Source organism: Sminthopsis crassicaudata, chromosome 5 (assembly GCF_048593235.1).
Source record: "Sminthopsis crassicaudata isolate SCR6 chromosome 5, ASM4859323v1, whole genome shotgun sequence".
Taxonomy (NCBI): domain Eukaryota; kingdom Metazoa; phylum Chordata; class Mammalia; order Dasyuromorphia; family Dasyuridae; genus Sminthopsis; species Sminthopsis crassicaudata.
Window position 1 is genome coordinate 219,696,902 of NC_133621.1, and position 11,733 is coordinate 219,708,634.

The 11,733-nt window shown below is 40.3% G+C and overlaps 1 protein-coding gene across 1 annotated transcript; it reads left to right on the forward strand.

Annotated features, from left to right (window-relative positions):
* Window positions 1-959: 959 nt before the first annotated feature.
* On the forward strand, window positions 960-11,118 carry MMP19 (matrix metallopeptidase 19). Its single transcript, XM_074270078.1, has 9 exons — window positions 960-1,193; window positions 1,578-1,666; window positions 4,231-4,361; window positions 4,565-4,780; window positions 7,402-7,647; window positions 8,085-8,234; window positions 8,701-8,865; window positions 9,267-9,394; window positions 9,521-11,118. Exons 1-9 carry the CDS (start codon window positions 1,104-1,106, stop codon window positions 9,809-9,811), a joined length of 1,506 nt encoding a protein of 501 aa, XP_074126179.1. The 5' UTR covers window positions 960-1,103; the 3' UTR covers window positions 9,812-11,118.
* Window positions 11,119-11,733: the final 615 nt, after the last annotated feature.

Here is an 11,733-nt window from a genome sequence, read left to right on the forward strand (position 1 = left end):
TTATTTTACATCTTTCTTGTCAGTAGTTGTTTATATGCTCCATTGGGCTGTGAACTTTTGGAGATCAAAGACCATCTTTTGATTCTGTTTCTATATTTTGCATTTAGCAAGTTAGCAAATGCCTGGCATGTATTAGACACTTAAATGTTTATCTGATTAACTATTCATGTGTGTATATCATATTCTTCCTAGTATCTTTTATTTATCGTTTATCTCTCACTTCCACCTAAATATTAGGTGACATTTTATAGTGATTTTAAGGTATATGGTCTCATGTAATCCTTAAACTGTTCAAAAGAGGTATTGTCGCTTCTCTTTGAAAAGATCAACACTTTAAAGCATAGGGAGTATAAGTAATTTGGCCATAGTCTTATTCTCAATTTCTGGATTCAAACTCAATTTTTTCCTGGCTCCAAGTTCAAGGACATTTTTGCCACACTAACGTATATTTGGTCCAGTGAATTAGCAGGAGTTATAACACTGAGGAGTGAGGAAGTGACTCTTCCAGACATTACAAATTATCCCAAATCAAGCACTTCAGCTACCCTGTGCCTCTTATTGAACAGTTAACAGGGAGAACTAGACAGTTCCATTAATGCTAAAAGATTAAATAATCTTCATGAAGATGACCCAAGGTAGATTGGGGTTTGGGTTAGATGGGGGTCTAAGAATGACTCAACTCCAGGCAAGCCTAATCTTTCCCCTAGAGTTACCTAACCCTGATGACCAATTCAGACACTTCACAGATTACCATCATCAAAGCAATCTTCCTTGATCAGCTTAGATTCAGATATTTGGCTTCCTCTTTCTGATTGTATAGATGCAAGAGATCTTCGGAAAACGGCTTTTCCTGCCCAGTAGGGCAAGAGTTAAAAGGAATAGTTGCAACACATCTTTTCTAGACTGAGTCACCTCCCTGTTCTGCCCCCTTCCCCCTCCATAGTCCCAGCTAAAATATTATAAAGAGGGACTAAAAGCAAAGGCTGGGAACTGAAAGTCCTGGGAGATCTCTCTGTCCCAAATTCAGCCTGTTTTTCAGGGATTTCAGCTGCGGTAGACAGACACTCTCCCTGGATTTGGTGTTCCCAGGCTGTGATAGGATCATGAAGTGGGAGCTGCTATGGCTGGAATGTCTCCTTCCCATAATGGTGGCAGGAAAGTCTGTGAAACTAGTGGATGAGGAGGAAGCTCTGGTGAGTGTCAATTAATGGTAAGGGGAAGACCCTGGGTTTTGCAAAGAAGATAGTTAGCAAGATGGGGCAGCTCTTGCCAAAAACTTCCCATTTACTCCCTATTTCTTACCTTCTTTCTAATCTAATCTTTCTTTCTAATCTTCCCTCTTCCCACTGTTCTGTCCTCCCACTAATTGTGATTTGCTCTTCTCTTCTTTCTTTCTTCTCCCCTCTGCAATATAGTTTTCTCCATCCCTCTTTTCCCTATGGATTTTGTTTGATCAGTCAGATGACGCCTGAGCTCTGATGCCATAAATTGCAGGAAAGGTAGAAAGATTTTCCTTAACTAGGAGTTCCCTTCACCAATAAAATTGCAGATCCATTCCTTATTGCTATCCTTCCTAGGGTTACCTAGTAAAGTATGGATACCTTCAGAAGCCTCTGGAAAGATTGACAGATGGTTTTGAGCCAGAAGAGGTGAAAGAAGCAGTAAGGTAAGAGGTCAAGAATGGAAATGTTGGCAAAGTAGCATGCTATGATCCTCAGCTATAAAGACTGAGGAAGAATATTGGTGTTAAATATATGGGCAAATTATCTATTTATCTATCTGTATGTAATGTATGTATATATGTATACCCTACATACATATGTATAGACAAATAAATGATAAATAAATACATAGTGAAGAAGGAGATGCAAACATTTATTAAGAATGGATGTGGGGGCAGCTAGGTGGCACAGTGGATAGAGCACCAGCCTTGAATTCAGGAGGACCCGAGTTCATATTTGATTTTAGACACTTAACACTAGCTGTGTGACCCTGGGCAAGTCACTTAACCCCAGCCTCAGGGGGGGGGGGGAAAGAATGATTATGTCAGGCATTGTTCTAAGCACTTTATAGATGCTGACTTATTTGATTTTCATAACAACTTTGTGATGTAGATGTGATTATTATCTCCATTTTATAGTTGAGGAAACTGACGCAGACAAAAATTAAGGACTCATACTAATAAAAATTAAGATAGTAAGTGTCTGAGGCCAGATTTGCACTCTGATCTTTCTGATTTCAGGCCCAGTGCCCTATCCATGGCATGCCCCCTAACTGCCAAAAGAGAGATAGATACAAAGAGAGAGAGAGAGAGAGACAGTCACAGAGAGAGAGAGATGAGAGAGAAAGAGAGAGAGATGAGAGAGAGAGAAAGAGAGAGAAAGAGATGAGAGAGAGAGAGAGAGAGAGAGAGACAGTCACAGAGAGAGAGAGATGAGAGAGAAAGAGAGAGAGATGAGAGAGAGAGAGAGAGAGAGAGAAAGAGATGAGAGAGAGAGAGAGAGACAGTCACAGAGAGAGAGAGAAAGTCACAGAGAGAGAGAGAGAGATGAGAGAGAAAGACAGACAGAGAGAGAGAGAGAGAGAGAGAGAGAGAGAGAGAGAGAGAGACAGTCACAGAGAGAGAGAGAGAGATGAGAGAGAAAGAGATGAGAGAGAGAGAGAGACAGTCACAGAGAGAGAGAGAAACAGTCACAGAGAGAGATGAGAGAGAAAGAGAGAGAAAGAGATGAGAGAGAGAGAGAGAGAGAAAGAGAGAGAGAAAGAGAGAGAGAGAAAGAGAGAGAAAGTTGGAAGGAAGGAGGGAGAGGAGAGAGATACAAATTCCTTAATGCAACACAGCCCCATTTTTTTCCTTTGATTCTCTTCTGAGTTCATCTACTTTCACCCAGTCTAGGCCAAGAAATACTCACTGACTAATGCATAGAATTAAAGATTAGGGGGGGGGAACCCTAGCTTTAGAGGGGATGGAGTTTAATACAGAACCTTAACAAATATTCCAGAGTATCAACATCACAGCCTTTCACAGTTCAAAAGGATCTTAAAACTGGATAATTCCAGTTCAATCTCCTTCATTTTTTAAAAGGAAGATATCCAGAATTGAAGGGCAGAGAATATCCTCTAAGGTTATCATCTTTGAAAGCAGCAAGATTGGAATCTGTTTCCTCTGCCTCCCATCTTTTAAAAAAAATTTCTTTGTGCTGACTCTTCAATGACCTTCAGCTACCCACTTCCTCATCTTCTCCCCAGTTCCAGTTAAGACTTTGGTACGAATTCAGTACCAAGGAATACAGACCAGAAGAGGAAGAGCATGATCCAGAAGAGAATGTTGCCTATGGCCGGCAACTCTCATAGGAGAATCTTTAGAGAAGGGGCCTTTAGAGAATGGGCATTAGAGAAAAGAAAGTTGCTTAGGCATAAAGGGGAATTTTATCAAAGTCAGAGAGAGCTGGAAATGGAGTCTATGATAGGAGATTGAACATTTCCCTTTTTTTAAAGGACATAAAAAAGAATCTCTTCCTCAATCCTCAACTATATGGACTAGAGGCAAAAAACATTAGTTCCCTTGAAATTCTCGACCTTTTATTCTTCCATATGAACTTTGTTGTTATTTTTTCTAGGTCACTAAAATAGTTTCATGGGAGTCTGATTGGTATAGCACTAAATAAATAGATTAGTTTGGGGAGTATTGTCATCTTTATTATATTCTTTCTGCCTATCCACGAGCACTGGATGTCTTTCCAATTATTTAAATCTGACTTTATTTTTGTGGCAAGTGCCTTGTAATTTTGTTCATATAATTCCTGACTTTTCTTTGGTAGATGGATTCCCAAATATTTTATGCTCTCGACATTTGTTTGGAATGGAATTTCTCTTTGTATCTCTTGCTGTTGCAATTTATTGGTGATGTATAAAAATGCTGAGTATATATGTGGATTTATTTTGTACCCAGCAACTTTGCTAAAGTTGTGAATTATTTCTAATAACTTTTTATTAAAATCTCTGGGGTTTTCTAAGCATACCATTATATCATCTGCAAAGAGTGACAGTTTGATTTCCTCATTACCTACTCTTATTCCTTTAATTAGAGGCAAAAAACAAAACAAAACAAAAATGCAGTGATCCTCAGACTTTCTGTATTGGATAACAATGTCTCAAGCAGCAAGTAGCATAATATTGTCAACCATATTATCCTCCTTACCCAAATGGGTTTCCCTCTTTTTTTCCCAGGTCCTTCCAAGAAGCTTCAGAGCTGCCAGTCTCTGGGGAGTTAGATTGGGTAACAAGGGCACGAATGAGGCAGCCCCGTTGTGGCCTGGAGGATCCTTTCAACCAGAAGACCCAAAAATATTTGCTTTTAGGTGAGGGTTGAAGTTCAGAAGGGAATGTGGAAGGTAGAGTGAGGAATATTGCAAGTTACGGGATGGGGAGCGATGGATTGACCCCTAAGCTTAAAATGGTTCTGAGTTGACTCTAAGAGGACACAAAGGCTTAGGTTTCTTTCTCTCCATCCCTGTCTGGTGGTAAGAACATTTGATTTCTGATTCATATCCAACCTCCCCAGGTCGTTGGAGGAAGAGGCATCTAACATTCCGTATTTTGAATTGGCCATCTACCCTCCCAGTCCACATTGCCAAGGCAGCCTTGTATACTGCCTTCAGATACTGGAGCCGGGTGGCCTCCCTGAGCTTTCGAGAGGTTCGGGCAGGCTGGGCAGATATCCGTCTCTCCTTCCATGGCCGACACAGCCCCCATTGCTCACAAGGTTTTGATGGACCTGGTAAGTCCCTGTGCTTTTGATCTTGTTCCCTCTCATCATCAGCAGATTGTGAACTTGATCATCATTCTCCCTCTTCTTTGTATTCTTCAACCTTTTTCTATTAGTTCTTTTTCTGCCTTCCACCATGCCCAAATCTATCCTAGCCTTAAAAAAACCCTTCAATAGGCCCTATTATCCCATCTAAAATATTATCCTATCTTTCCTCCTCTTTCAAACTCATAAAAAAAGCTTTCTACATTTATTGCCTTTCTTTCCTCTCATTCCCCAAGCATTTGCATTCATCAGAAACTATTTCTCTACAGTTACCAATATAATTGACCAAATCTGATGGTTTTCTTTTCTTTTCTTTTTTTTTTTTTTAAAGTACTCATTCTTCTAATTTTGTCTGCTCCATTCGACACTGTGGACCATCCTCTCTTCTCTGGGTTTTTGTGACATTCTATAGTGACTTCTAGTCAATGAGAAGTCTATAGGGACTTCTAGTGACTTCTGTACACATATTTCCATAATTATTATGCTAGACAAGAAAAATCAGATCAGAAAGGAAAAAAATGAGGAAAAAACCAAGCAAACAACAAAAAGAGTGAAAATGCTATATATTGTGATCCACACTCAGTCCCCACAGTCCTCTATCTAGTGCATAGTGCAGATGGCTCTCTCTTCATTTCCTCCAGTGTCTCTCTCTTCCCATCTCTCTGTCTTTCTGTGTCTTTCTCTCCCTTCCATCTGTCTTCCCTCCTCTCCTTCCCTCCCTTTCACTCTCCTCTTCTCTCTGCCTGTCTGTCTCTTCCTTATCTGGCTCTCCTACATGTCTGACTATTTTTTTTTTTCTCAGTCTCCTTGGCAGGACCTAAGTCACACAACCCCTAACTGGAAGTATTCTAGGTTCTGTCCTAGGCTTCCTTCTTTTCTCTCTCTATTCTTAGTTGGTTATTTTATCAGTTTCCATGAGTTTAAGATTGATTTCCAGATCAATATATTCAGTTTTAGTCTCCCACTTGAACTTCAGTCCCATATCACCAATTACTTATAAGACATTTCAAACTAAACATGTCCAAAAAACAAAACAAAAAAAAAAAAACTCATTATCTTTCCTTTCAAACATACCCCTCTTCCAAATTTCCTAATTTTTGCCAAATGTGCTGTAATAATAACAGCTAGAATTTATTCATGTTACAAATATTACTTAATTTTATCCTCGTAACAACTCTGGGAGATAGCTGCTTATATTATATCCAATTTATAGGAGATGAAACAGGAACACAGAGGTTAAAAGGCTTGCTTGGGTTCAGGTCCTTCTCCTACTCAGTAAACTATTTTAAATGCCTTATTATTGCTTCTAAAATAAAATATAAACTTCTTCCTTCAGGGCCTTTTAAGGGCAATCACAATTTGGCCCTATCTTTCCATATTCTTTAGATACTTCTTCCTGTCTCAGTCTCTGTGATGCAGCCAAATGCTCTTTGTTCTGTTTCTCACACATCATGACCTTTTCTTCTCCATTCCTTTGGATTAGCTAATCTCCCATGTCTGGAATGCCCTTTTTTCACTTATGTCTTCTAGAGATGTAGATGTAGAGACTTTTACATGAAGTCCTTCTTGATTCTCAACAACTTGTATCCTCCCTCTTGTCACCTTGTATTTATTCTGTACATAACATTTATACATATATGTGTCTATTTCTCTCCTTGTTGTATGCTGTTTTAGAATATAAGCTGTTTGCTAGTAGGGATTGCCATATTGTATTTATATCTCAAATAAAGAACTGATTTTATTAAGTACTGGTTTAGTCTATGAACTCCTTACTACATTTGTGTGCATTGCTCTCCTCCCCCTGATAATCTCTCCCCCATTTTGACAGCTTCCTAAAGCTCCCTTTGAAGAACTTGGGCTCCTTTTCTACATTCCCATTGAGTTTTCTTGTCTGCAAGCTCCTTGAGGGAAGGACTGTATTTTGCCTCTTTTTTGTAACCTCACCACTTAGGACAGTGCCTGATACATAGTAGGAACTTAATGGATGTTTAATGATTGATTCATCTTTTCTTTTCTGGACACAGGATAGCATTGTGGAAAGATTCCTAGATTTGGAGTTAGAAGGGTTGGATTGGACTCTTGGCTCCCCCATGTACAACCTGTTGAGGCTTTTGGGTGGTATTGGCCTTGAGTCAGGAAGCCCAGAGGACAAATCAGGCCTCAGATAATGATGGTGAGACTGAACTTCTGTTTGTCTCACTTCCATCATCTGTAAAATGAGGGTAGTAATAACACTTACCTTCTAGGGTTGTGATGAAGATCCAATGAGATATTCTTAATGCACTTAATACAGTACCTGGCAAATAGTCGTTGTTATATAAATACCCTGCTACCTGAGTCCACTTGGACCTTTGGTTTCTTTTTCTCTAAAATGAAGAGACTGGATTTGAAGGCCACATCCTTTGATCCATGACTTCTTCCCAGAGGACACTTTTGAGGTTTGGGATGGGAATGGAGATGATAAACAAGATTTTGGGACTAACTAGATCTTGAAGGGATGGAGAAATCAAAATAAAGTCACTGGGGGGCAATTATATATTTAAACTCAACAGTTACTAAATTCCCCTTTCTCAATGCTCTGTGCCCAGGAAAAGTCTTAGCCCATGCTGACATCCCTGAGTCGGGCAGTGTGCACTTTGATGAATCAGAGAAATGGACAGAAGGGACCAAAATGGGGGTGAATTTTCGCATCATTGCAGCCCATGAGCTTGGCCATGCACTAGGACTGGGCCATTCCCGATACCCACAGGCTCTCATGGCACCTGTTTATTCTGGCTTCCGACCCCACTTTCAGCTTCATCCTGATGATGTAGCAGGGATTCAGGCCCTCTATGGTAAGTCTCTCTTCACCCCCAAGTGTTCGCTTCTCCAAGTGTCCTACTTCAGTGAATACTCTTTTTCCTCAACCCCCCCAAATAGGACTCTTTTATAGTGAGAGGTTTCTAGGAATGACATACCTTGGCTCCCTCTTACGCAATCAAAGGGATCCCCTTTGACTTTAACCTCCTGTCTGCAGTCTTAGGCCCAGTGCCCTCAACTTCCTTATTGGGAATAGAGAGTATTTTAGTTATTTTACTTTTTCCCACTTCCTGGCACCCAAAAGCCATCAGACTTTCCTTGTTTTTGTTTCTACTGGAAGCCAAAATGGACTTTTTATCCTTTCCCAGGATCTCTAAGCAAATGATAGGAAGAGTATCCTGGGAACCTTGTTATCTCACATGTGGTATCTTAAATGCCTTTCCTTTGGCCCTGAACTGTATTTAATTTGCAGGCAAGAGGATCCCTCCCAGTGGAGAGGAGGAGGAGGAGGAGAAGGAGGAGGAGGAGGAAGGGAATGAAGTTTCCATTGTAACCCCAGGGCCCACAATGCCCGGAACTATGCCTGACCCCTGCAGTGGAGAGCTGGATGCCATGATGCTGGGTAAACCCCTCCTCCATTGAGGGTAGAGTTCAGTAAAATGGCTCAGACCATTTATCCCTAAGGACTGGAAAAATGGGAATGATTCAGGGCTGCCTTAGAAGGTAGAGCTCCATGCCTCTAGAATGAACACATGTGGAAGGGGTGGGGAAGGGAATGTTCTGACTTGTGATTTCATGTGTGTGGGATTTCTGGTGTGAAAATTCCCTTTACTGCTACGATCTGTTCAAATGTAACTTATTGTCCCAGAGAGGCCTGGACATTGATAAGTGAAATGATTTGCAGAGTATGTGTCCAAGCATTGCAGAATGTGGTCTTGCCAGGCTTCCTTTTCATTATTTACAGATTGTCTCTCACTTGTTTTGAAATAAACTTTGAACTTCAGATAGGGTGTGAGGGTGTGTGTATATACATGTGTGGCCTGGACCTGGCTTTGCTTTTTCACTTTCACCTATCATCCCTTCTTCAGGCCCTTATGGAAAGACATATGCCTTCAAAGGAGACTATGTATGGACAGTGACTGGTTCCAGACTGGGGCCCCTTTTCCACGTGGCGACTTTATGGAAGGGGCTCCCAGGGAACCTGGATGCTGCTGTCTACTCTCCTCGTACAAAATGGATCCACTTCTTTAAGGGTGAGGAAGGAATAAGGTGTCTTTAAAAAGGGGAACAAAGTCTGTTTAAGAGGATAAAGATTTGACATTTGGGCTTTTCTGGGGGGAAAGGGCAAGGACCAGATCTATGGTTTTCTTGGTATAGGGAACTCCTAGTATGGAAAACTCCTTTCACTGTTGTAGACTAGTACCTTTTCTGTAACTTTTAGCTACAGTGTTAGAGTTACCAGGGGGCACTGAGAGGTTTAGTGCCTTAAGATCATAATGCTAGTTTTTGTCAGGGATAGTACTTGAACCCAGGTCTTCCTGATTCTATTAGATCCTCTCTCTGAGTCCCTGGAAAATAAAGAAGAAAAATTGTGAAAGGAAGGGATATAAAGATATACTCAAGGCCTTTTCCTCTCTCCCCCTAATCTCTTTAGGCAATATGATCTGGCGCTATATGGGCTTCAAACTGGTCCCTGGCTTCCCTAAGCGGCTAAGAGATGTGGGACCCAACTTGGATGCAGCTCTGTACTGGCCCCTCAACCAGAAAGTTTTCCTCTTCAAGGTACAAAGTCTTCAACTTTGTAAAAGTATAAGTGTCTTAATGGGAGGGACTGTTTTTCCTTTAGGGCTTTGCTTTGCCAATAAAGGGAACTGACATTCTTAACACTTTTTTTTCTTTTATTCTCAGGGCTCTGGGTATTGGCAGTGGGATGAATTGGCAGTGAATGATTTCAGCCGTTACCCCAAGCCGATAGGAAAGCTGTTCACTGGGGTGCCAGACAAGCCCTCTGCAGCCTTGAGTTGGCAGGATGGCAAAGTTTATTTCTTTAAGGGTAAAAAGTACTGGCGCCTGAACCAGCAGCTCCGAGTGGAGAAAGGCTTTCCCAAGGACACTTCTCAGAACTGGATGCACTGTCTCCCCCCAACCACAGATATCCCAACCTCAACCACCAGCTCCACCCCAACAAGTGCCCACTGAGCCACAAACAAGGCCACATCTCTCTCAGCCTCAGATAACTCCTCTTCATTTCTTACTACCACCTTTGCTCAGGAGTAGGAATTGTCTCTACTTCTGTACTCTGCCAAGGACAGGACCATCAGTGATGGACAACCTACCTCTTGTCCTGGGAGTAGCACTTTGCCCCTGAATAAAAGACTTGCCTTGACCTAGTGCATCTAGCCCTCCTGGATGGCCACTGCATTTTCCCCACCTTGGCAGGGCTACTTTTTCTTTTCTAAAATTAACCACTTCCTGGCTAGGCACAACTTCTCCCTTATCTAGGATACCATCAGTTAACTCCTTGCCTAAGGGCAGCTCTGGATGTCAGGGGCCATCTCTCTTTCCAATTGTTGACTATACACAGGATATGTCTTTAGGATTAGGAATAGAGGGAAAGGGAGGTTTGCCAGCTGGGACAAAAAATGTTTCTAGAGCTTGGTGTGGTTAAGTTTTCTTTATAATTCTTGCTATAATTAATGCATAGCCTTGAAGAGCTCAAATGAGATACTCCTAAAAATATCTCAATCATATGAGACAAAATATGTCACTTTTTAAAGTGAAGTTAATATGATTTAGTGACCAAATGATAAAACAACCTCCCTGGGAGATGTGATTTGTCTTTCACCATAGATGTGTTTCTTTTATGCACTGATCATACAGTAATTTATAAAAATTATTGTTGTAAATGTCTTATTATTCCTATTAGATTGTAAACCCCTGGAGGGCAAGGACTAAGTCTTATGTTTTTATCCACCTAAGCACCTAGCAGTGTGCTTTTCAAAATGCTTAATATGTTTGTTGAACTAATGAAAGAAAGAAATCAGATCACGCATCTATTAAACTGTAAACACTGGACTAAGGAAAAAAAGAATGTAAGAATAGGCTATTAATATTAATATAAGTGACTTTTAAAACTAGATGCCAATTTTAAGTGTAAGAAAGCTAGGATCTACCTGGTACCAGAAGACCCAAAATAAGTTGGATAACAGAGTGTTCTGCAGGAGGATCAAATTTGTCAGCATGCCTCTAAATCTAATGATTGGTTCCAGACATTTAGAAGGAAATATGGAGAAGTAGAAATAGAAGAGAGCAATTTGTCAGGCTAGCCCACCTTGATGAAAGTGTCCTTTAAGAGCATTAATTCTTTGCAATGTTTCTATGTTCACCATGCAAACTTTTGATCTCTGTAATTTGGTTTTCAGGTGAGGATGCTTGTGATTGGTATTGGTTATTTAGTTGGATATATTTATTTTTGCCAATGAATAAACTGGCCTCCATAATTGGGATCACTTGTGATTTCTGCTCAAATGAACTAATTCCTCAGAGCCTATCACTTCCAAGTGATATTTTTTAACCAACAATATTATTATTAAATATTTAAAAGATATTAAGTATGTTTTCAAATTTTGTTTTAAGGTGGTTTTTTTCCTTAAGAATTTTATAGAGGTTAAGTGGGGAAGGGAATTTAAAAAAAAAAGTGGAAACATCCATTAAGCAAAAATCTGAAAAGTTCTCTCAGAAAAAATGATAAAAAAATGGAAAAATTCTAAAACAGAATTCATGAGTCTGTAGAGCTGAGGATCAGAACATAACACCTAAACTTTCCTACAAGGTTTCAAAGGCATATTGGTGTAGTAGAAGCCTAGCCTTGGCCTAGAATCCTGCCTGGTCTTAACCTCAGACACATACTAGCAGTGGTAACCTGGGGATTTCATTTGACCCATGAATGGCACAGGGAACTCTTGTCTCTCAATAGGTGGGCTGCTTATCTGCATTAATAGAAGGAATTCCTTACACAAATAAAACCTCAGATCTCTAAGTAGCAATTATTTTCCTTTAGAGCAGTGCTTGTACCTAACTGAGATTTAGTAAATCTTTGTTGAAATTAGATTCAAATAATT